The 26,085-nt window shown below is 42.5% G+C and overlaps 2 protein-coding genes across 7 annotated transcripts; both read right to left on the reverse strand.

Annotated features, from left to right (window-relative positions):
* Positions 1–1,316: 1,316 nt before the first annotated feature.
* Positions 1,317–10,263, reverse strand: ubtf (upstream binding transcription factor). 6 transcript variants are annotated; one of them, XM_083931716.1, is made up of 21 exons: positions 10,163–10,263; positions 7,771–7,829; positions 7,270–7,442; positions 7,069–7,152; positions 6,815–6,970; positions 6,655–6,719; positions 6,431–6,557; positions 6,240–6,350; positions 5,666–5,799; positions 5,416–5,557; positions 5,274–5,315; positions 5,043–5,150; positions 4,542–4,697; positions 4,255–4,401; positions 3,999–4,109; positions 3,811–3,902; positions 3,520–3,709; positions 3,390–3,437; positions 3,211–3,264; positions 3,007–3,117; positions 1,317–1,947 (listed from the first exon to the last, which is right to left on the reverse strand). In XM_083931716.1, exons 2-21 carry the CDS (start codon positions 7,805–7,807, stop codon positions 1,813–1,815), a joined length of 2,223 nt encoding a protein of 740 aa, XP_083787842.1. In that variant the 5' UTR covers positions 7,808–7,829; positions 10,163–10,263; the 3' UTR covers positions 1,317–1,812. The 6 variants fall into 6 exon arrangements, with proteins under 6 accessions (XP_083787842.1, XP_083787841.1, XP_083787844.1 ...); XM_083931715.1 differs by having other exon boundaries at positions 7,756–7,829; XM_083931718.1 differs by lacking the exon at positions 10,163–10,263 and adding an exon at positions 10,094–10,112.
* A 2,047-nt stretch (positions 10,264–12,310) lies between these two features.
* Positions 12,311–24,950, reverse strand: slc4a1a (solute carrier family 4 member 1a (Diego blood group)). Its single transcript, XM_083930519.1, has 21 exons — positions 24,851–24,950; positions 23,576–23,644; positions 23,344–23,399; positions 21,776–21,876; positions 20,597–20,643; positions 20,335–20,500; positions 20,098–20,233; positions 19,947–20,016; positions 19,811–19,853; positions 19,544–19,728; positions 19,247–19,454; positions 18,348–18,551; positions 18,105–18,253; positions 17,809–18,003; positions 17,456–17,701; positions 17,275–17,364; positions 15,025–15,191; positions 14,698–14,939; positions 14,432–14,601; positions 12,990–13,163; positions 12,311–12,885 (listed from the first exon to the last, which is right to left on the reverse strand). The coding sequence occupies exons 2-21, from the start codon at positions 23,597–23,599 to the stop codon at positions 12,826–12,828; spliced, it is 2,733 nt and encodes a 910-aa protein (XP_083786645.1). The 5' UTR covers positions 23,600–23,644; positions 24,851–24,950; the 3' UTR covers positions 12,311–12,825.
* Between the last annotated feature and the right edge of the window lie 1,135 nt (positions 24,951–26,085).

Raw genomic sequence — 26,085 nt, forward strand, 5'->3', positions numbered from 1 at the left:
GAGACTAGGGGGTAAGGTGTACAAGACATGTCAGTTGAGTTTGATAAATGGCAGACACGTGGAAATGCTACAGCGCCTGCAAGTATTCACCACCCCGGGAACTTTTGTTTCACATCTCTGAAGCACAGTGGATGCAATCAGGCTTTTGTATTTACACTAATCATCAAAACAATTGTTAAAATTGAATCTAAATTATAATATAAAACTAAAACAGCAGATTCACAAGTAATAATGGTGCAGACACATTTTTTCTTTAGAAGTTAAACAGAGCTGATTTGCGTGTAGTTAAAAAAGTGTGACCAGTAAATACACCTGTATCCTGAAGCGCCATGTGCTTCTTTTGTTTTTAAAAAATACATCGTGAAGATAAAAGAACGTTCTAAATAATTTACTGAAAACTACCATTCAAGGGGAAGGATGTGAACACTTAAAAAAAGACTCAGAGTAGCCTGCAGAGTACAGTGAGGTCAACCATTAAAGATCAAAATAGTAAAGAATATGGCAGAGCTTTAAATCTGCTTGGAGCAGGCTGTTGGTGCAAGAAGCACATTAGTGAGGTTCAATCCAATAGAGAGTTTGTGGCGGGACTTAAAACTGCTCACTATGAACCTTGATGTGGCAGTTTTCTAAAAAAATGAATGGAGGGAAGGTGCAGTGTCCACGTGTGAGAAGACAGATCCACATAGACTTACGTCTGCCAAAGAGTATTAAGTATAAATAAATGGTTTTGCTTGCTTCTTTGAACTAGTACTTGATTTAGATACATCTGTCTCATACATTTGTTTTTCTTGTGGCATTACAGGAAATACACTGAGCGTGTTCCTGTCTGTTAGAGAAGATCAATATCTGTTTAAACACCTGATATGGCAGCTGCTGTGGTCACCTTTCCTCTGAGTTCGAAAGCCAGTTTCACATCAATGTTGCAGTATAAGAGTCAATGAGCATCAAAGCATCCACTTTGGTTTCAATGTCTTAAAACAATAAAACATGAACAAAAAAAGTCCAAAGAGGGGGTGAATACTTTATACAGGCACTGGTATCTGTTAAAAGAGAACATGGGGTTGAGTAAACAGAAACTTTCCAGCAACAAAAAGACATTCATAATGGCTTGAATTTCTTTTTCCTGAAAAAACACCACCTCTTTAAGAACCAAATGATAAAATCTACATAAAAATTGAGAATTTAGAACAACGCAACGACGTTCTGGGCAAAAAAAACAAAAAACAAAACAATAAAAAGGAAACATTCTGAAAGAGTGCAATTTTTCAGTACCCTGCACACACCCCCCCCCCCCTCTCCTCACCCCCTCTCGCTCCCTAAAGTGATCCACCGTACTATGTTCTTTGGCTCTATGAAGCCTGTTCACAACTCACGCCGCCTGTCTTCAACTAATTACCAGAATAATAAAAAATAAAACACTGGAAGGTTATGAAACTTCCACATTAAAACTCTAACCTTAAACCATTGAAACCTGGATGTCAGGGTTGAAACCAGCGGCGGAAATGTTCTTGACATCACCAAACCAGTGGGATGCTGTTTTTGGCATAACGTCAGCGGCCTGTGCTATGAGATGACAAACACATCGGGGAGGGAATGAAACTGATTTTGGACATGAGGGCGGGGGTCCCTCCGTGAGTCGACCCCCCCTCGAACGCAGCAACATGAAGTGGGTGAGTGTGAAGTGGATGAGGCCATGCAGGGGCTCCCTCTGGTGGTGGGAGGAGAGCAGGGTTGGCACAGGGGCAGAGCTCCCTTGACTCTTGGCTCAGCTCAGCGCTGCTCAGTTCCGTCTCATGGAGACGCCGGCCCGTTTCAGTCCGAATCAGAGTCCGAGGACCCCTGTGAATTTGATTCGCTGCTGCTGTCCTCCGACTTGTTCTCCTTATCCTCCGCCTCGTCTTCATCCTCGTCATCATCTTCTTCGTCATCGTCTTCATCACCCTCCTTCTTTAAACAAACAACAACAAAAAAATCCATATTTAGCACAAACAAGTCCCACTTCTGGTTATCGTCTGTGTGTGTCATTATCTTCTATCCTGAGATCAGTCGTTTCATAAAGAGACTATATCAAACAACCACATGGTGAAGACTTTGTGTTTACTCCTGTGTGAATTCAATACCTGACAAATAACTTCAGTACATAACGTGCAATGATCGGAGCGTAAATATTGCCGTAACGCAGTTCGGCCACAGGTTTAAAATTCTATTTTATTTATCTATTTTTATTTATATTTATATGTAACAAGTTACTACAGGACATGGCCCATATTGAGTAGGGAAACCCAGAGATGCCCAGCAACCACAGTAAGGGCGCACTCAACTGTCCTTCCGCACCGTGCCAAAACCGGTTTTTCAGCTAAAGCCTAGTGCGTCCTGAGAGAGGTGGGCTTTTGTAGAGCGTGTTTGCACATGTACAAGCATGAGCGCGCGCACGTGTACGAGCACGAGCATGATGCCTACGGCGGTTCTGACGTCATTTGTGCACCTGTTCGGACATAGAAAATAGAAGGACATACCATGCGCGGACATTTAACAACAACAACAATGGCGGTGAAAGGTTCACGTTGGTGTGATGCAGAGGTGGAGTGTTTACTGCAGATTTGGTCGGATGAAAATATTCAAAAACAATCGGACAAGACGCACAAAAACTCTGAGGTCTATGGAAAGATTTCTAAACATAGCGACGCATCGCGATGTCAATCAATGTGTGTGACGTGTTACGGCGTGATGACGTATGGACAGCAAGAAGCATTTGCGCGAGGCCCAGGTAGTGTGAGTACAAACGGGCCTGGGGCGCGGGGGGAGAGGGAGGGGGCGACAAGTACCCTAAAGCCCGGGGCGCGGTGCGGAACGACAGTGTGAGTGCGCCCTAACATAAACAACTATGTTGATAATAGATGATGACCACTAATAATAATTATGGGAGGTGTATACTAAAATGATATGAATCTATTTACAACAGACATTTTCACATTGTTTTTTGCTTGGAACTCTGTCGCAACTCACATCCTCCTCATCGTCATCGTCGTCCTCCTCACTGGATGAGTCCGCCTCAGAGGAAGCCTTCTCCCGCTCATCTTCATCATCATCATCCTCCTCCTCCTCTTCCTCCGTGTCCTGTGGGAAGACAGTTTTTGCAGTGTTATCACGTCAGCTGATTTATGAGACAAGAAGAAGAAGAACAAGAAGATGGAGAGATTCTGCACTTACAGATTTCTTGGCCTTTGCCTTGGGGCCTCCTGGTTTTGCGGTAGTTCTCCTTTTCTGAAACGTCAAAAAACATGCCAACGTAAGATATTGGGAAGCGTAAAGCATTACAGGGCTGCAGGAAAAAACTTCTAATTCAGTTTGTGACAGCACAGTGCCTACTATGAACCAGTGAAACTTACTTGTGAATTATATTCTTTGTAAGTGTTTCTCTCTTGTGAAGACAAGCTCTGTGGACGAATGAAAGAGGACGTTAGATAAGTGAAGCGCCCAACACATCGCGATAAATTTCCTCAAACAAGCTCTCCTTACAGCGAGCCACTGTTCCAGTACGACTTTGTACTGCCTCTGTTTCTCCTCGGCGATCTTCTTGTAGCGGTCCTTCTCCTTCAGTGCTAACCTCTGCCAGCGACTGCCAATCTCAGTCATCCGCTCTTTCATCGGGAGGTGATTCAGCTCTCCGTTGGACAGCATCTCCTGAGAGAACTTCTGATATCCGTTTCTAGACAGTCAAAAGAAGGCATCAAATCAAAACTTGAAGGTTTTAACAGGATACACACACACACAACAGGCAGCGCAGACCAGGTGATGTGAGCGACTTACGACGGTGGTTTCTTGGGTTCACCCTCAAACTTCATCTTCTTCCCTGAGGCAATGGCGGCAGCAGCAGGTGAGCGCATCTCACACAGGTCTCTCTGTGGAGGAGAGTGAAGTCAAGTGTCAGTTCTCACTGGTACTGCAGACAGATGCTGTGGAGCTCTACTGGACATCGTCAGTGAATTGACACTAACCTCATATCTTTTCTGGTCCTCTGCTGCCTTTTTGATCCACATAATTTTCTCCTTTTTCTCCATGGTGCTCCAGGTTGCTTCCATCGCTTTCTGTGCTTTTGGCCGGTCACTCTGCAAAACACGGGTTCACAATAAATGCAGTAGAATTAAACACTATTTTGTTAAGAAAACTGCCTCCAAGAACATGTTTATTTAACATAAATCGGCTAAATTACAACTACTGGTTTGTATTCTTAAGACGAGGACTGATGCACACCTTAAATCTGGCCAGGTAGTCTCCTATGACACTCTGCTGCCAGATGTCCTGTGCAGTCTTGGGCGGGTCTGGCAGACGACTACGATCCTCCTTCTCCTTCTTCTCTGACTCTGCCTTCAGGACCGTCTCTAGGCGTTTATACTTCTCCTAAACGTCCAAGACAACAAGATCATTACAACATTTACTTGAAAATTACAAAATTGGTATGATTTGCCTGCTGTGGTCCACTCTTTTGGCCTGACTTCAATTAGGCTATACTATTAGTATACAGTATAATATTACATTACCTTCTTCTTATCTGGCAGCTCGTTCCACATGCGGGCCAGGAGTCTTGTGAGCTCGCTGTCAGAAAGATCTGGCCGCTCCTGCTGCAGTTTCGGACGTTTCTCCTCAGAGAAGATGAACATGGCTGAAATGGGCCTTTTGGGTTTCTCTGGGTTGACCTGCAAGTTACAGGGTTATGGGTTATGGTTAGCAACGTTGCCATTCAATGGATACATTGATACCTCACTGGAAGGACATATAATGGATGTAAATGTGACTAAAATCGTTGTGGCGTCCCTCAAGGGTGTGTACCAGGGCCTTTTTATTATATATGAATGACTTAAAGAACTTAAAAGTTAATTTGACTTTTCCCTATTTATCTGCAGGGACTGGGACTTGAGCTTAACATGCTGTACTTGAAAAATCATATGGTGGTGATCAAAGTGGTAAACAAAAGTAAAAATGATATCTTGCACTGGAAATCTGAATCTGAGCAAATGTGAAGAGTGTATACTTGGAGTTACCTTTGCTTTAGAGGCCTTCTTTTTGGCGGCAGGACTGTTGGCTCCACCCTTCTTAAAACCCATTTTATCCTCAGATAAAACCCGGTGCTGCTCCTCCTCTGAAATAGACTACAGATCCATACAGCAGAGAAAATACTAATCAGGACAAAGAAAATATAGCACACAAATGAGAACATCGATGTCTGCGACAAAAACACATGTTTCAAGCAGAAACCAAAAATGCTGACTTACACTGAGAAACCTGTTCATCTCAATTTCAAAATCCTTCTTCCTCTGGAAAAAAAAACCCAAATATGACATTTTAGGCATAGCTTTGAAGTACTACTTTTATTATTTTAAATATTTTTTTAATGGGATCGGATTCTGGACTCACCTGTTCACAGCGTTTCTGGTAGGCGTCCTTCTCATTCTGTTTCAGCAGCTTCCACCGCTGGCTACACATCACCATACGCTCTGTACTGGGTACATCCTTCATGCTCGACATCAGCTCCGCACAGAACATCGAGTAACCATTTCTGAAAGCACATACACAGTATATTCAAATAATTCAACACACAGGGGGCAGTGGCTGACAACCCGCACCACGCAGGTGCGTCGACAGTGTGTTTGCAGCCGTGACTCACGGAGGAGGTTTGTCAGGTCGGCCGTCGGATTTGTCTTTCAGGTGTCTCTCGGCCTTGGTCAGGGTGGACTTGCTGATATCCCCTTGGGTCATGTTTAACTCCGGGTGCTGCTGGATGTACTCCCGCATGGTCTCCTGGAATATCGCATACACAGTTAACACTGAAGGAAGATGGACTGTCTGTCGTCATTGCTCTTCATAACAAGCATGTCAGACACATTTTTTACTTGCACTTGATCTATTGTTTTTCCAACAATAGGCCCATAAATGCGAGGATGATGACCAATAGAACTCTGCTTCTTTACTACATACAGTATTAATCATATTGTAGTATTCTTCTTATTAAACTTGTATCATATTATCTTTACTTTTTATGATCTCTCATTGCTCTTTTATTTTATTTTTTTCTGATGTGTAAAGAGCTTTGAAACGTTATTTTCATTCTCTCTCTCTTCTGTTAACCTTTGTCAGAGATAATTCATCAACAGCGTCTAGTGTCAAATGAAAACTTCGCTTGATGTCTAGACTTGGGGCGATTCTACCACAACAGTCCGTTTATACCACTGTTGTCTTACCTCGTACAGTTTCTGCTGCTCCAGGGACTTGGCGATCCATTTGAGTCGCTTCTTGTCAGACAGCTGCGTCCACTGTTTACCAAGACTGTCCTTAATGTCTTTGGTGGTTGCCTGACGTCAAACAAAGAAAGTTAAAACATTGCATCACACACGTCACATCATACGGTTGTGCTGTAAACGCCTTAACTTACATCCGGGCGAGTCTTGAGGACGGCCTTCTTTTCATGGTTGTACCACAGCTGTTGGGGTGTCTTGGGCTTCTCTGGTGCATTCGAACCTTTCTTAGCCATGCTCTCCACAAGGTCCGGGTGTTGTTCTCTTCATTTACACAACAGTTAAGTACAATAAGCATCCTGCAGGCACAGACCTCAAATCCACAGTGCTAATAATAAGATGTAATTATAAATAATCTTACCTGAACTTCATCATGCTGTGCACAAATGTTTCTTTGTCTCTTAAGAAGTCCTCGACATACTTTTTCTGAAGCCAGGAAAAGCAAAAAAAAAATATGTTAGAAACGTTTGGAAACCGAATCAGATTTCCTTTTAGCTGCACCTCAGATCCATTTAACTGACCTTTTTCTTGTCGGGCAGCTCCCTGTACTTCTTGGACAGAATTTTCGTTAGGTCGAGGTTGCTCATTTCAGGGTGCAACTTTGCGTATTTTGCCCTCTTTTCCATGAAGAAGCGGAAGTATGGAGTCAAGGGCTTCTTCGGGAAATCTGGGTGTTTCTGTTTATATTGCATGAGGGAAAAATAAAAGGTGTTATGAGTTGTATTCATTACTGCTACTTGCTTATTAATGGAGGGAAATGTGTGTTTTAACTCACCTTTATCTTTTTGCCCTTGTAAGGGTTCTTGATATAGTCTGCGGCATCAAATATCAGTTCTGTTAGAGTCCTGAATTTACGAATCTGTGGTGGAGGCAGACAAAAAAAGCAATAAACTCAAGACACAATAACTGACATTTAACTAACAAATATGAAGGATTCCTAATCCAAGTACTACGATACAAATTTAAACTGGCTCACCTCTTTAGAGACCTCCTGCCACTTCTGCTTACACATCTCTGCTGTGAAGGAATTGAAGGCCACCTTCTGCCAGTCCAGGTGGGACTCAGATGTTTTGTATTTAGTCAGGTCTTTCTGAGGCAGAGCCATTTTCATTGCCTCCAGAAGTTTTAAGAGGTCATCCTGTGCCCACACTGTGATAACACAAAAACCACCAGAAAATGATACACCTGCTGCTATGTTACAAAACTTGCAATGATGCCCTTTTGTATGTCTGAAGACAGTCTTTCCCGAGAAAATAAATAAATCCTAAGTATGTAATTGTCTTTAATAATGGGTTTTATCATCAAAATGTGTCACCACTGTAACGGCTACAATGCCCTGTAAAGTACATTAATAAAATGTACTATTAGAAGCTTAATAGACATAGTTTTAATAGCAGATGTATGGTCGCTGTGGTGATGTTATATATGATATTATGTTATGAACAATAAAAGATTTCCATACATGTTAATATCCCACCTTTGTCTTGGGTGGTTGCCTCCATTTCCCCATTCATTTGTAGATAAACTGTCTTGAATCTACAAAAGGGAAGAAAAAAAAGAAACACATTGACTTTAATGTAGTATATTGGATTCTATTTATGTTATGTACAAAGTGTTTATTTGCTGACCCACTACTACTGCTGTTACAAAATAATTTCCCAGTCTGGGATCATTAAAGTCATTATATTCTATATAAAAGTAAAAACAAATAATGTTTTTCCAAGTGGTGGTGGTGGAATTTAAATTTGCCTCGACATAATGGTTTATGTTCATTACACCGCCCCTTAAACGTTTACGCTACATGGTGAGACATAGGCTATTGCTTGTGACGGCTTCAAATCTCAAATAACACTGCGGAGGGCTCCAACTAGCACAACAACAGGACTCTGCCGTCGAGCAAAGGGATGTTAAACGTATTAGTACTGTCCTTTGAGTCCAGAACTAAAGTATCGTGAACACACGGGAGCGACCATTTTCTCCGGCTGCTCTGCTCGGTAATGGTGGATTTTCTGTCGGGGAGGATCCACGGAAGGAGGAAGCTAATGGACGGACAGGCAGCTGTAGGCGACCAGCTGACTACGGACAAGGGGGATCTGCTTTCGGTCTCCGACGAGTGGGGGAATGGTGGCTGTGGAAGTACTGCAGCCAAATGCGCCACTCGCGGTAGAGGCGCCTCATCACCGATGGACGCGGATCTCGCTCTGCCATCCAGACCCTATCATCTTCTCTTAAATTCAAGACGGGGAGCGAGGAAATCAGTATAATATTCGCTTTATAGTTAATAAAAGGGTTTCAAGAGTGTTTACAGACAGTGATATTCAAGGTTTCTGGCGTTTAATAGTGACATTTTAGAGCAAAAACCCAATGCATTCTTCAGCGAGGCGTATCCGAGCTGTGCTTCCATGATGGCGGCTGCTCGTTGTTCATCATGTCCTTGATGGCCTCCAGCTCACTGTGTTGCGTTCACGGTGTGACCGAACTACATCAAAATAACATCGATATCACGGTTAATGAAACTAAAGCGCTGATGGAGGGTACATCTGGAGCCGTTTTAACGTCAAACATTTCTTAAAATTGCATTAAAATTACAACATATGGATGATGGGGGGAATGGTAGCTGAGGCATTGCGGCCAAGGGCAACTTTGTATGCCAAATGAAGTTGAAATTCCGACTTTTTGATTAAAATATTTACATCCATACATTTAAAAAAGAGATACAAACCGTTAAGTTTGACTGCATTTCACGTTAATGAGCATCCTGTTTCCTGAGGGGGAAGACCCCGAACTTCGCATTTTTATAACAAATTTGGCTAAAAACGGTTGTAATTATATTTAGCGTCAAATGTTGATTGATACACTTAACCGTGTTTTATTTTAAAATACCTCAAAATAAATGAACACAAACGGCCGTGATAAATGTCACGGTGGTGGGTTGGAAGGACTTGCGGAGGAAGAAAGAGGAAAATGGAAAATATTTTTAACGGTCAAACGTTTGAGTCTCGAGCTCAGTTTTAGAAAAGCGTTTTAGCGGCTACAACATGACGCGGTTCAACGGTTACATCAATAGCGAGATAAAAAAAAGCTCGAAGGGAGGCATGGTTAAAGCGTCCGAGGCTGAGTAGCTTCACTGGCGCGACAAACAAGCTCCGGTGTCCGCCATGCTTCAGCTCTACAAGGAAAAACCTACCGTGACAAGGTCCAAATGGCGCACTGCAAAACACAGAAAACAGGGAGCTTAAAAACTAAAGCCAAAGGCGGTGCTGACTGCCCTTTCTCTCGGTCCAAAAAGAAGCGAGAGCAAGAAGGCGGGTTCTCTCCGAGCTCGGTCGTCGGGTGGTGGTGTTTCTGGGCTCGTCTAGTGAGAGAGAGAGGGGGTGAGAGAGGGCGAGTCTCTGCACGGTGAGATATTAAACCGAGATCCCTGATGGCTAACCGAGAGAGGCGGCTGGCTGTTCCGCCAACAGCCGCATGGAGGTCTCGGTGCGGAAACCACCGCTTATTTTCCCCACGCAAATAAATACCACCGGTTACCGCACAAACAGACGAGTTTCGATCACGGCGAATAAGTATAAAACAACCACTTAGGGTATTTTTGAGTAAATGCCACATTTACCTCCGGGTTTATTGCAGTTTCTTCCCCGCTGTAGAGGACAAGAAATTCGGCTATGGCGGACCTCGTCTGTACCCTTCCACGGCGGTTGGTTTATCTCGCTACTACAAAGAGAGCTACCGACCGAGCCGCTTTTATTAGTAAACAAACATTAAAAGGGAGATTGAATGCCGCATTTTCAAACGCTTACTGCGGGTTGTGTACCGCGTAGTTTCCACCGTATATTATGAAAACCGAGGCGGCTGTTCCGTTGGCTTACCTGTCTCTCGGCGTCGTTGTGGAGGAAGAAGAAGGGGAGGGTTGAACGATAGCCAGCACTGCGCCGTCGGTCCTGGGCTCCAGTCCCCGCAGAGATGGTCCTTCCCCCCCGCCTCCATCTCACTCGCCGTCTCCCTCCACTCAGCGCGCAGCAGCAACAGCTCCTCTCTCTCTCTCTTCATCCACTACGCGGAGACATCCATTTTTCCCCCCCGACCTCGCACGGTTGTTTCTGAACCCAACCGAGCGAATATTTTTCGTGCTCCCGTAGGCCGACCATGTCTGATCTCCAGCGGAAAGTTTGCACCACCGGATATTTTTATCAGGAAAGTTTAATGAAAGTAACTCCCAATGATTATCTCATTTAAGTGCTTTAATCATCCAACATAACTTATTATACTATTATAGAATATATGTTTTTCGAAAAGTTATTTTAGATTTCCACTTCTAAGTCAACTATCTAAAAATGTCTTTAAAGCAGCCTGCAATGCATTTTCATATTGCTCGATTCCCTCTTATAGATATATAGTAAGAGGCTGTTTGACAGCTTTATTTTGGCCCCGCATGTTGTTTTATTTTCAACTCCACCTTGTGTTTGTGGGCGGAACCCCGGGCCGTCCAATCCTCTCGGTCCCATTCAGCGGAAACAAATGACTTTCAGGCACTCGGCCTTGTTAAATGTGCTGCATTCCCTGGCTGTCGGAAATGTGGCTATCATCGCACAACAGCACCCACAAACATGGTCAGTGTTCAAAAACATAATGCATCAACATGATCATACATTGGGATGCCATTATGTTTGACACACAATAGGTTATTGCGCCCTTTATTTATATATATATATATATATATATATATATATATATATATATATATATATATATATATATATATAACCTTTATTTAACCGGGTTTGTCCCACTGAGGTCCAAGATTTCTTTTGCAAGGGAGAGCTGGCCAAGAATGACAGCACATGAAGTTTCAACACAATGTCCACAAGGACACATTAATCAAAGACCAAAAAAGAAACAAACAATTAGAATACAATAACAATTGAATTTTCAAGATTAATTTAAACATTTGCACTCAAATAAAACATTTGCACTCCTGAAGCCTGGATGTAATGGAGTGTATCTTGGATTTTATTTCATTACAACCTTTTTTGCTATTATTTTTTTTATTATTTAACCACAATATCTGTTGCACTCCGTCACATTTAGTTAATTGTTTGATTTATTTTATGTGAGCTTATTGTTACTCTGATCCTTTCCCATTTTTGTATTGAAACTGTTGCACAATAATTTCCCTCGGGATAAATAAAGCTTCTTGAATCTCTTGAATTCTGTTATTTTTCAGTCGGTCACATATTTGACTCTGACCCTGACTTTTTGACGAAAGTAGCTTTATGAAATAAGATAATAATAGGTGATGAATAGAACTGCTCAAATCAAATAAAGCTGATCTGCAATAAGGTACCTGGACATGAATGAAAGCAAATAAAACGAGCAAAGTTAGAAAAAGTATTGAAATATTTCACAATTTTAGTTAATTGCAGTTATGTTATGATCATTGAATTGATCATTTATTTATTAACACTTGGGCTCTGCATACATATACCACATGTTGATGTATTATTGGTATCTGAAGGATGTTATATGATTGATTCTCCTCATTCTGTTTTTTTTAAATGCATCTGAATTACTTTCTTGAAAAAATGTACATCTGAGAACATTTTGACAGCTGCAGCCGATTAATTTTGTTCTCTTGTAACAAAGCTTTTATTATTTAGTATTTACGTTTTCCAACTCTTGAGAAATCGGAGTTTACTTGATGACATTGAAGGCAGCACGCAGCTGAGTGGCAGGCGTCCAGCTTCAAGTCAACACCCCTCTCCCATCTCTTGATCTTACGATAGAATTGTATTTTCTAATGCATTAATGAAAACAGGCACTTTATGTTAAGTTTCTATCTTTAATAATGTCATCCAATTCAATCAAGCATGTACAGTGTATCAATCAAGCACACAAACGCATGGACAGGGATAAGACACATTTACAAATACGTTTCCCCTGAGTAAATATCATCAGTACAGCTATCAGCTCAAACTATTATATCTCATCATCCACTATCTATACTCTTAATCCCATTTAATATTCACTAAAGCAATTACACACCTTTAAAACCAGATATATGTGCATTACACATATTTCTATACACATCAAATATATGAGATTAGGAAAACTCAAGTACAATTTAACACCATTTTTTGAGAATAAACAAAGGCTATTGTATGGGGCAAATTCTGTTGTGACAATCCCATAAAAATGCATCATTTGTGTGCACGTAAAGAGCTGATCTAGATCATATTATCTTAACTTAAGTATAAAATTTAAAAGCTAGCCTATAGCGTAATTACGCACTAAGAGAAAAAAACATATAAATAGATTTATGTCACAGTTTATGTGAAATTACTTCTCATTTAAAGAAATATGTTTTTCCTGGATCAAAAGATAATACGTTTAATGTGTGAATTGTAGAAATGAGAGGTAATTTCCTTTAAATATAAATAATAATAAAAACTAGAAAAGTTTGAAACTGTATGATGTTAAATTGTCACATAATTACTGGTAGTTTATGAATGAAAGATTCATTATATGGTGTTGTTTATGGTAGAGGACACCCGGGTTCCTCCTCAAATGTCACTTTAGCATCATCTGCGTCCAGCTGCAACACAACCACATCCAGTTACAACAGAGAAACCTGCATATCAAGCAACACGATAATGTGTGCCTGAGATTGTAGCGGATTATACAGAGAGAGATACTTACGCATTTCATCTCCATGGTAGAGAAGAGCGTGCCGGTCAGGAACATGCGCAGAGGGATGGTGAGGATGAGAACAAAAGGCAGCGCCAGAGAGAAGGGACTCATCTTCACCACCCACAGGACAGCCAGGCACACAAGCTGGACCAGAGTGAAGAGATGCATCTTCATTGTTGCCACCTGCACAAGTGATATCACATGAGAGTGTTAGCAGGGGAAGAAGGAGCCAAAGACCAACATGTACAAAAAACTCCTTTATGCTAGGATCATTTACAGGGAAATTTTCATAGGCCCCACATATATGGGGTCAGGCAGCCCAGAGACTCAAAATAACAACAAATAGATGTGAAATGTCCACAAAGAGACACAAAATTACCAAAGAGACATAAAACAACCACCAAAAGACATGAAACGACCACCAAGAAGCTTAGAATGACCACAAAGTGATGCAAAAGGACCACCAAGATACACACAACAACCATAAAGGGAGTCAAAACAACCACAAAGAAACACAAAATGACCACAAGGAGCCTCAAAACGACCACCAACAGATGCAAAATGACCACAAAGAAGCTCAGAACAACCACAAAGTCACAAAAGGACCGCAGAGTCAGAAGATGACCATAAAGGCACTCAACACAACCGCAAAGACGAGATAACCCCAAACAGATGCAAAATGACCACAAAGAGACAGAAAACGACCACAAAGAGACTCAAAACAACCACACAGATATGAGACGACTCCAGACATATGCAAAACAACTACAGAGACACACAAAAAAAACACAAAGAGACACAAAACAACCACAAAGATATGAGATGACGCCAGACATGCAAAACAACTACAAAAGACACAAAAAAACCCACAAAGAGACACAAAACAACAACAAAGGGACTCAATACAACCATAAGACAACCACAAAGATGTGAGAAGACCACAGACGGATGCATAATGACCAAAAGGATACACAAAAAGACACAAATGAACTCCAAAGGGACTCAAAACAACCACAAAGAGACACAAATCAACTCCAAAGGGACTTAAAACAACCACAAAGAGACACAAATCAACTCCAAAGGGACTCAAAACAACCACGAAGAGTCACAAATCAACTCCAAAGGGACTCAAAACAACCACAAAGAGACACAAATCAACTCAAAGGAGACTCAAAACAACCACAAAAATGTGAGACGACCCCAAATAAATGCAAAATGACCAAAAAAAGTCGTAAACTCATCAGTCTGGGTGTTTTGCTCCTATGTAAGAGGGGTGGGGGAACCTTTACATGTCTATGCCCATTCACGGACATGTAAAAATGCCCCACATCGTCTCATATTCCATCCATCGACACATACAAAAGATTGGAAACATGATTAAGTATTATGGCTTTAAAGAAATACAGCGTGCATCTATCAAGTTCTGAAGTGTGTATGAGGAGGCTGTGTACCCTGGTGGCGTAGGCGTCGGCAGGATGGTATTTCTTTGGTGTAATCAGCAGAAGCATCCGGTCCCACATCTGGATTCCACTCAGAGAGGTGATACCCATGTAGAGGAAGATACCGAACAAAGCCGTCATAGGGATCATCTTTAGGATGGGTTCCATGAAAATAGACACACCTGGAAAACCACAGAAAGTGAATATTATAAAAGGAAAATGGTTATTTATTCCGAGCCTGCTGTGTTTGCGTCAGCACTGTAGATGGCAGCACCTACCAACCATGATGGCCACGAGGATGCCACTGATCCTCTGCTCGATCACCTTCTCAATCTCTGGTTTCGGGCCCTTGGACATGACAGTGAGAGCATTGGCGTGGGTAACGGATCGCACGGTGGCCGCGCTCAGCCAGGGCACCCCGAAAATAGAGGAGATCCCCCCCATGGTGACCAGGATAAGCAGATCCCAGTGAAACCCGGATCCTTTCACCATCTTCCTTTCGGGTTTGCTCACAATCAATCTGGCGATCAGACAACAACAGAGTTCATTCACTTCACGCCAGGTACTATTGCGGGCTGGAAGGCGGTTATTTAATATTCACTCACGTTGTAATCTGGGACTCCAGGAAGATGAGGATGAAGACGAGCAGTGCTGGTACACAGCAGGCGCCCATCATCCAGATAGGGAACGGCTTTTTCTCTCCCATGGGGTTGATGAACCAGCCTCTGACTCTGGGGTTCGTCACCTCAATGCCTTTTGGCACCACCAGTTTCTATAAGGAGGAAAGGGATGATTTATCTCATCTCATCTTCAGCCTCTTATCAGGGGTCGGGTCGCGGGGCAGCAGCTTTAGCAGGGGACCCCAAACTTCCCTTTCCCGGGCCACATTAACCAGCTCTAACTGGGGGATCCCGAGGCGTTCCCAGGCCAGTGTGGAGATCTAATCTCTCCACCTGGTCCTGGGTCTTCCCCGAAGCCTCCTCCCAGCTGGACGTGCCTGGAACACCTCCCTAGGGAGGTGCCCAGGGGGCATCCTTACTAGATGCCCGTACCACCTCAACTGGCTCCTTTCAATGGGATGATTTAGCACCGTAAAAATATAAACAAACAAATAAACATAGACATTTTCTTCTGCATAAATACTTTAGATAATTCTGAACTGATGTAAGATAAACATATTTTTAAATTAGTCATATTTTAGAGAGAAAGCATTAAGAGAACTGTAACATAAACTCACTTTTTATGTACAGGAAGTGGTTTTATATAGATTTTTAGACATGTATGCCAATCAATCAGAGTATACGTCATGATTAGTACTGTCACAGGAATGTAGATGAGAAAGGTAGGTTGCCTGGCTTCATGACAGCCTCCAACTAAAGGTCAGAGTCTTTCTATTTACCAGTGTGTCCTTGATTATACAGGCTGCACTATCACATTTTTATATAACCCATGTAACGTGAGCCTGGACATACAGGGCTGCCTTTAAAGAGGAAGTCAGATGGATGGGTCAAACAAACGCAGGACCTTCACCCAGGAAATCACTGCATAATTCCCATGTAAAAGCAAAAGTCAGTGCTGACTTGTGTACTTATGAGTCTTATAAGTAACGCTCATATTTACACACAAACCTCAATCTTTCCCAAAACTCACCAAGTAGTTTATCGCCTTAACAGATTCTTTACTGCTTGTCTTACTGGACATTCATAGGATAATGCACAAACAAAAACGTTACGTCTACACTGGCACATAACATCTAAAAACATAACAACATAATACAAATATCTAAATTAAAAAGGCTGCCTGTTAAAATAAAAATTCATCGGACGCAAAAACCGAATCAATCTTTTGAAAAAAAAAAGACCGACCAGGACGAGGTGGAAATTACCATTCTTGACATTTGCCTACACTGTATTACACTTCAGCTATAAAACATTTAGATAAATACTTCACCTGTAAAAATGACCATATGTATATCAATACTTACCCCACCTGTAAACGGATGTTTTCATATAACTTTACTGTGGTTAAAGTAAGACGCTGTAATATTTCAATTCATTAAGACTTTTCTCCATTTTTTGATACTCCGTTTACCGTGGAGGAATGTAACAATACGTTTTCTTCCAATTCAAGGTAGTAGTCGATGGATATGCGTTCAATGTCCGATGCCTGCACTCGCTTACTGCCACACAACCATCCCAAATGACAAATCTGATAAATGTTTTACTTGTTGCCAGTAGGAGTAGGGGCTTGGGATGCCTATACAATAGTTTTTCAAAGCCCTGTAAGCTAGTTTAGCTGGTTGAAGGCTTGTATCTGCAGAAGGTTTTGATAATCGGTCCATCACTAATTCAAGGCACCACTTAGTGAGTAATTGATAAACAGATGCTCACTTTGAAGGTAAAGTATTCCTTCAATGCACACGATGCGAGGCTTAAGAGTTCTTTTCTTTAGGAAAATACAAGTATTGTTAGAACTTCATTTAAATTCAACACTGAGTGGTCAGCACTGTCGCCTCACAGCGTGAGGCTTGCTGGTTCGAATCCCGGCTGGGGCCCTTCTGTGTGGAGTTTGCATGTTCTCCCCGTGTCTGCGTGGGTTTTCTCCGGGTTCTACGGTTTCCTCCCACAGTCCACCTGTCCATGCAGGTGTTAGGTTAATTGATGACTCTAAAAATCGCCCGTAGGTGTGAATGGTTGTCTGTCTCTGTTCGTCCCTATGTGCCCTGTGATAGACTGGAGTCCTGTCCGGGGTGTACCCCGCCTCACGCCCGATGTCAGCTGGGATCGGCTCCAGCCCCCCGCAACCCCGACAGGGACAAGCGGTTGAAGATGAATTAATGAGATGAATGAACTGACCTGAGTGTAAGCATCCTCAATGCAGATATCCACAGCAATCATGAAGAAAATAGCAATGGGGACACCGAAATCTCCAATCAAACGACGGATCTAGTGAGACACCAGGATAAACATGTTCAAAAATCACACGAAGCCTCCTCAACAACACACACAATCTCTACACGGAGAAAGTTGATCTTACTGGGCCGGGAAAGTAATGACCATTCTTGAAATGGCGAAGGAAGAACGCAATGGAGAAGCAACCAAACATCAGGCACATAGACAGCAGGGCAGTGTTGGGGTAGGGCCTTTCAATCTCCTTCTCGATTACGGTTACGTTGCCGTCATCATGGACCTCTTTGTGCTCTATGACAACTGGGTGGAAGGGGTTGTCCATTGTGTCGTTCAGATGGGCGTAGTTCAGAATCAAAGGGTGGGCTTTAAAGATCTGAGCAACAGGGGATGAGGAAGCAAAATAACACATGAGGCAACTGCGGGGTCATTATGTCTATGATGTGAAATGGATGAAGATGATGATGATGGCAATGGGGAAACCTTCATGAGCTTATTGAAGGTCTCGTAGATGAAGATGAGCGAGATGAGGATGGAGAAGATTTCCTGAGTGAAGCGGGAGATGAATCTGACCAGGAAGCTGCCTTCCACGGCCACGATGATGACCACGATCACGATCAGCCACATCCCCACCCAGATACGGCCCACGATGTACTCGATTCCCTGGGACTTGCAGAACTATTATGGATGAAGAAGGGAAAACAGATGCCAATGAAGGAACAAAATAGCAAATTAAAAGATTTACATTAGGAGTTTTCAACATTTGAACTCGTACGTACGGCGTAAAAAGCTTCCTCAAACACCAGCAGTGGTCCAGAGAAGCCGATGACGAGGACGGGCTGGGCGGAGATGAGGCAGAAGATGACCCCCTGGATGCTGGTGGAGATCATTAGCTCGGACACACCCATCATCCTCTCTGTTTTGTCAGCTACAATCCGACAACAGCAGAGAGAATTGTTAATAATATTTAAAGGACGACAAACTCCTGCAAATTAACCGAGCCTCAGAAATCTCTCTTTTACCCAGAAGCCCTCCAAAAGTGATGGCCGGGGACAGGGCAGCAAAGTAGATGAAGATGACGGCAGCGAGGACCTGAGGGTTCAGAGCGTCTGTGTAGTCGCTGGCGTAGTGACGGAAACGGCGCCTCAGGTCCTTCACCATCCCACCAAAAGGATAGCCGGTACGCACCAGAGGGTCCTCTCGGGGCTGCTCTGGAGGTTTCTCAACTGGGCAAATTAATTAAACTGGCATTAATACAAGTTAAAGGTGCTATATGAAGATTTTGATCACATTTCCCATAAAACCTATTTATTTAAGCATCTACTGGGGGAAAAAACAGCACCCTCATGTGTCATGTTTCAAGGTCCCATTTTCTTCTAATTTTCAGGTTCCTACTTGTATTCTGAGTTTCTTAATGTTCAAAAAATGCATTTTTTTCTCATACTGTCTGAATATACCTGTATTTATTCTCTTCAAGACCCCCACCCCGAAAAAGTTGGGGACTATAACAGCACTGTAGTGGCTCTTTCTACCTATGTATAGTATACCGTTTGTCCCAAATATAAGACGACCAAGATTATATGAAAACCTCCCTTTTTAGATGGATATCGAAGAAAAAAACACTTTCTTGTATACTGGAGAATACGGTAGCTGTTACATCACAACAGTACAGGAAGTCCTGGCGGCTCGTTTAAAGGCAGTTTCTGAATACGGGCTGTGTGCATTTCTCTGTGGATTGAGTGTTTTGATACTTTCAGCACCTCAACCTGCTTTATAATCAAGAAAAGACAACTCACTTTTTACAGACTGGGACCTTTAAGGAATAAAGGTGACTAATGTTTTAAAACAACAGTGAAACCAAAAATGTGCAGAACATTTTGTCATTTAAGGAATAGTTTTACGTTTAGGGAAACATACTGACCTTTGACCCTGTCCCCAAAGGCAAGACGGGTGTCGAGGGGACGGAGTCTGTCACGCAGCACCTTCTTCTGGAAATGGATGATTGGCTCGAGCATGGCCTTATCCTGGATCTCAGTGGGAGGGATCACAATGCTGCAGTCCATGAAGTCGGCGATGGCATTGGTCACATCTTTGTCAGTCTGGGCCAAGAAGGCCTCTAAGCAGAACACCTGTGAGAGCAGAGAGCTTTTATTCATCTGCTACCAAACAGAGCAGGCTTCTTTTCATCAGTGTGAGATCTCTCTCTCTTCTCTCTCACCCAGTCGGCCATCAGAGCACCCATTGCGCGGCCACTTTCGCTGTAGTCTATCTCGCTCTGGCTGGGGCCCACCAGCACGAAGACGAAGCGAACGGGGACAGGAGACTCCAGGGAGGAGTTCATCACCACAGAGTCCCTCAACCTCACAAAAGCCACCACTGGTTTCTGCAGGATGTCCAGGACACCTGCCGGAAAAAAAACACCCTCTGTTAGCCACATCTGCTCCAGAACCACACATGGAGACACATAACTTTGTCATGAACAAACCTGAGAGGACAATGGACGCCTCCATGTTGTCAGAGGTGTCTCTCTGCAAGATTAATGTGATATTAATATATCAATATGATGTTGATGATCGCACAAAAGAATGATAAAGGTGGATTAAACAAAATAAAATGTGTACCTTCTTGGTTACAGAAAAGGTCTGCATCTCAATGTCTCCAGAGGGTGTAATCACAGGTCCCCCAGACTGACTGGAAGCACAGATGAAATAAGAATAAAGTGCATGCTGCAAACATTTTTATGGCTAGAAATAGTGAAGTCAAGTGGTTTACCTGCGCCTCATGAGGAGAGCTCTCAGCAGGGAGTCCCGATCACTGGCGCGAATCTCTCCTTTGTTCAGCAGCTCGTCAGCCACTTTCTCAGCCACGGCAGACAGACTGCTGGCATCCAGGTCGAAGATGACAGCACCTGAGGTCAGGTGAGTTGCCTTTTACTCATCATATTCATGAAACTAAAATTTGATCCAACATATACACAGATTTCTGTTTCATCCAAGGTCCCAAAGTCACCTGTGCTCATGGTCTTGCGGAGCTGGATCAGGCTCTTGAAGGTGAGGTGGGAGACATGAGAAGCACCCCAGTTTCCAGTGGCGGGGTTAAAGTTCTCCTCGTAGCCCACCCAGCGGCTGGTCTCCTGCCAGGTGTTGCCCTGGAGCTCATTCAGCTCCACATAGGCCTGTGGTAATGCAGAGTGGTTATTTGATAAACACATCAACGCTTGGTTTACAATAATGAATGTTCATATCTGAATGTGTGAAGAATGTTGACTAACTTGAGCATCCCCGCGTGTGGTGGCATTGGTGTTCATGTTGAGATAAGCTGAAGTAAAGAGGCAGAAAACAGTTTGTGGAAGAAGTATTCAGATCATTTACTTAAGGTAAAGTATAAAATTCGCAAAATGGACTTAAAGTATCAAAAGCAGAAGTATTCATTGTGCAGTAAAATGTTCCCTGTCAGTCAGTCATCTTCAGCCTCTTATCCGGGGTCGGGTAGCGGGGGCAGCAGCTTTAGCAGGGAACCCCAAACTTCCCTTTCCCGGGCCACATTAACCAGCTCTAACTGGGGGATCCCGAGGCGTTCCCAGGCCAGTGTGGAGATATAATCTCTCCACCTAGTCCTGGGTCTTCCCCGAGGCCTCCTCCCAGCTGGACGTGTATTATATTATATTTATTTATTGTATTTATATTATGATTCTGGATGAATATTGCTAGTGCATTAATGTGCATTTTCCTACTGCAAATGTTTACGGTTGTGCTCATTTTAACTCCTTTATATACTTTGGTGTAATTTAATCTACAGCAATGCATCATATTCTCGAAGATCAACCTCGATCTAAAGACTTTATTTAGCTTAAGAAGGAATCAACACATCTGGAGATATGTGCTTTTCACTGTGTATGAAGGGGATGGAATACTGTGTCTAAAGCTGTCAGATTAAAAAAGTCAAGTCGTGCTGGAGAACCTGTAGATATTTAAATGCACTCATTAACATGTTTTCTGGGATTGCCCTGTTGTCAAAGGATTTGGGAGAAGGATAGATAATGCCATAGAAGATATTTCTTTAGATTTTATTCGTAGAAAGTAAAACTATATTTTTTGGACTCATACCTCAAGGATAGCCGAAAAGAGACAAATATATATTAAATATATTGCTGGTGCGGGTAAAAAGGCATGCACGGGCATTTACAAAATGGAGAAAACGCCCCATAGTCCCGACTTCATTTTTGCAGATCTATGATTATATGTTAAAGAAAAGATCACTCCCTATGTGTCCATGTGTTTTACTGTTTGTATAGTTACTTATTTCTATGTAGCAAATCTTAAAATGGGACATTTGTTGTATGCATGCGATATTTGGCTCATGTGTAGGATTCTGTTTGATGGTGAATGTCAAAAAAAAAACAAAGTAAATCAAGTCGCCAACAGCTGCCTGTCCTGTGAGAAGAACCTACCCTCTGAATAGCCCGGGATGACGATGGCTTCCACAGGTGGATCCTCCTCCTCCTCCTCTTCGTCTTCCTGCCTCCTCCCCTCCACGTCATAGATGCTGCTCCTGGTGGTGTGGAGAAACACAGACGTCAATGCAGACTACAGATGAGCAGGAGTCCTAATATCTCACCTGTGAAGTAATTCAAATCCGGAGGATATTTGGGCTAATGTTTTTGGGAAAATAAACTCCCGTAACTGTCTGTAAGGTAAATGCACTTTGAAGCCTGAAATTACAGATAGAAAATCACTGAAAGACAGTCAAAGTAAAGGTCTCAGTTTATTTCCATAGCTGTAAAATTCTTTAATTAGTGCTATTCTGTCCTTTCCCACAAGAGGGCAAGATTGCTCAACAAAATGATGTTTATCATCGACTGCAGGAGTTATGGGTTCTGTGCTCTGAGTGTAGACTCTCAGGCATATTTACCACAAGCTGTATAAGAGAAGTGCTCCTCCCTTTGATTCTTATCTCAGATATGTTTAGTATTTAATTTGGTGATAACTGTGTGAGGGTCGGGGAAATCAGGGGAGGTCATCACATGTTTGTGTTCTGTTGAAAAGTTGCAGACAAATATAAGAACTGTATTTTTCTTATCTGCTCCTTTCCATTCATGTAAATGTTTAAATGTATTGTATTTGTGATTGAATTTATCATTGTGTGTACAATGTAATGAATAGGCATTTTCATGAAAGGAACAAATAAATACAAATAAATACAAAGATATGTTCCCTAATGCTATTTTCACACCAATTTGGAGGTTATTGAAGGAATACGTCACCCCAGAGTGATCATTTCTATATCAATGAATCACCTCCAGTTGGCTTGAATTCTTGAAGGAAATGTTGTTTCGGTTGCAGGCCTTCATGGTGAATCATAAAACGGACATGAAGCATTGAAGATGATTAAGATGGAGGGCGTGTTTAACAACCGCATGACAACATCAAAAATCTGTCCACAAACTCTCAGACGACTTGTGCAGTATAATCAAAGTCTCACTTATCCAGTCTTATGCCCTGTACTTGAAACACACGCTAAAACCTTTCCTTTAATACACTTAACAGTCTCACACATGGAAGAGTCTGCCTGTGCAAGCGTGACACAAGTGTGTTAAATAAAAATGTTTTAGCATGTGTTTCAAGTACTGAGCATACGACTAGATAAACGAGACTTGGATTATACTGCTCCAGTTGTGTGAGAGTTTGTAGGCGGATGTTTTGAAATAGTTTGGTGCTTTTAAATGTGGTCCCCTATCACTTAAGTGCAGGTTTTGAAGTCTACACTCACTACAGAGGCATGACACAAAAAAAGCCTTCAAGATTTCAAGACACCACTCCTTTTATCATTTTAGGGGTGAACTATTCCTTCAACCACTTTCTGGAAAGCAAAGCAAAATCTGTTTTTTTTCCCCCAGTAGTTTGAAAGAAGACATGTTATGGAAGCAAAATCGCCCCAAATATGATCAGAAACAGGGCGCAGAACTGCAGCGTACACGTGCAGATAAACATAGAGGCCGGGACAAGAGAAAGGACTCACAGTCTCACTGGAGAGGGGAAGGCTGACTCGTTGTCTTCAGAGGACATGTCACTGACCTAGACAAGAGGAAAGTTGAAGAGTTGAATATGACCGATGAATGGGAAATATGAAATGCCAACTCCACAGTCTCCATCCTGGCTGATTTTCCAAGATCCCTTTCCTCTGTGAGATGTCACAACTGTAATGATGATGTGTACTGAACCTTAATGTTACACGAGGAAACAAGACTAACCTCAAAACTGAAACGGTTTTCCATCGGGGTTTTTCAGATGCTGCACTTTCAGGCACTTTTACGCATTCCCTAAGAGAAAAAGAATAATTGAACACACAATCATGGGGGATACAACACAATTGGAAACAACCACTAACTCAATGGACTCAATAGGAACCATTTGTATCAAACTTGTTTTTGCTGGTGATTTGTTAGTTGAGGGTTTCGACATACTTTTAATGCAAACAGGTGCATCGACAGCCTCCAAAGCACAGAATCTAGGATAAATATATATCGTATTCTTGTAAGAATCATAGCAAAAGGACTTGGCGGGGTGTTTACACCATAAAGGAACAGGTTTCTCAGCTGCTACAGAGACCAATAAGGCCATCTTTGATGAGGATACCGACATCTACCAGCACACAGCTGCTCTGAGTCTGCCTGCAGAGCCCAACTGAGGACAGATAGTCTAACCAGCCGTTGAGAACGTGAACTTCGTTATAGTTTGAATAGAAGAAGCACACAGTCTTATCTTTGGGTTACACCCTTCTTCCACCGGACAACTCTTCAGTAACAGTACAGGGAAAAAAACTTAAATGCAGTTAGTATTGTAGCAAGACATTTAAAAAACTGTGACACACACAAAATTCACAATTTCTCATTATGTAACATTGCTGTTTTGTTAGCATTTCAGTTTCCCAAACAATGGAACAAGCCTGGCCTTTTTGCATAACTGCAATTGAACATATTTCTTAGCAGACGTAAGAGAGACATCAAGTGACTACACATGCACATAATTGATAAGGAATTATTGATAATGCTTGAAAAAGACCCATCAGCCATCCTGCTGCACATTACCAAGACATTAGTACAATTCTTCACTCTGAGAATATGCTTTATTTTACAGTAGATATTTGAGCACAAAGCAAAACAACCGTGCATTATATTTCTAAGAGTTACGGCGATATGAAGAAGATAATCACATTTGACCTCAAATCAGTTAGAAATGCTTGAATCGTGTTTACAGAAAACGTATACAACACACATCTTTGTTTTACGAAGATTAATATTCTTTTCTTACAAAATAATTAAAGTTTGAGAAAAGACCTTGAGCTGAACTCCCACCCTTCTTACAAGCATAGCAAAGACAAGGTTAGAGGTTAGAAAGGTTAGAAAATGCTCCTCTCCTATCAGGCTACATTCAGGTATCTTTCCTGTTTGACCGCTACCCCTCTAACCCTCCAGTAGTGACATAAAGTGTGTCTGACCCCTGTCCGGAGGAGGCCACACCCTTACCTGCGTACAGGTAATCCCACCTGGAAACAGGACGATCTCTGTTCTGTCAGCCTAGACGAGCCCGGTGATAAAGTGAGCCAGGACAAACGACAAAGAAGAGTACAGAGAGAGGACGAGAGGAGGGGAAACACCCATATGAAACTACGTAGAACCTACGGAGCGCTGTACCCCACAATCAGAGGGGGGTGGTGGGGGAGATAAGGCCTGTGTGACAGACAAACAGCCCTATCGGTCAGGGACACCTTGAGGCAGGGATATCCCAGCCCTAGTTTGCTCGCTCCGCCCTCACAGCATGAACCAGGTCCGAGGCAGTCAGAGAAACCTGTCTGGACCAGCAGGCCTTACCTCATCCTGTTTGAGGGGCACACAGGGGGTAAAGAGGGCAGAAAAGGGGGCACAGTACGGTATCAGGAGGAAGGCATCTTAGTACGTCATTTTGTTTACGTGTACCGGGGATTCCCTCGAGATGAGGGGTGGTTCCTCTGCTTGTAATTATCTTAAAGAAAAGTCTGAGACATAAAACACAACATTTTTCTATTACCAATCTCAAGCTCACTTACAGAACATGTGACACAGCAGCAGCAGGGTTGGACATCTTCTGCCGCTGACTGGGGGTGGATGCTGGTGGTCCAACCCAGTATGATGACAGATACTGACACAGGGATGCAGCGCAGACTGGTGAAAACAAAAACAGAAAACTCACTGTTGTCTTAATTAATTGGACTCATGACAATTCATTTCAAGTCAATCCAAAACACTTTCGAGTGCAAGCTGTTTTACAAACACAAAAACACACAAACGATTCAATCACAGGCACAAAAACAATCCAAACATTTGAATATTTGCACCACAAAGACACATGAAATCGCCCTATGCATGAAGTCAACTGAACATCTCTTGTTCTCAGAGTGTAATTCTGGCGCAGAAACATCCCTTGGTCTTTTTCAACACTTTTTTTTGTGTATGAACTATGAACAGAGAAATCCTGGACAGTCGCTAATAGCCGGACGTGGCTAACAGTGATTAGCTCGGGGCAGTACAGTGAAGGCATTAAAACGTCTTTTTTAACCACTAATACTGCTCAAAATAACACCAAACCTCTGCAGCAGCATGAGAAGAGTCCCTAAACAGAAAACAAAGCACCAATGGGCTCCTTCCTTTGGGATTGACTTTGGTAATCCACTTGATTGGACTTTACTACGAGAGGAGCTGGTACAGGGGCCAGCTGGTAAGTC

The sequence above is a fragment of the Echiichthys vipera genome, assembly GCF_963691815.1.
Source record: "Echiichthys vipera genome assembly, chromosome: 17".
Lineage (NCBI taxonomy): Eukaryota > Metazoa > Chordata > Actinopteri > Perciformes > Trachinidae > Echiichthys > Echiichthys vipera.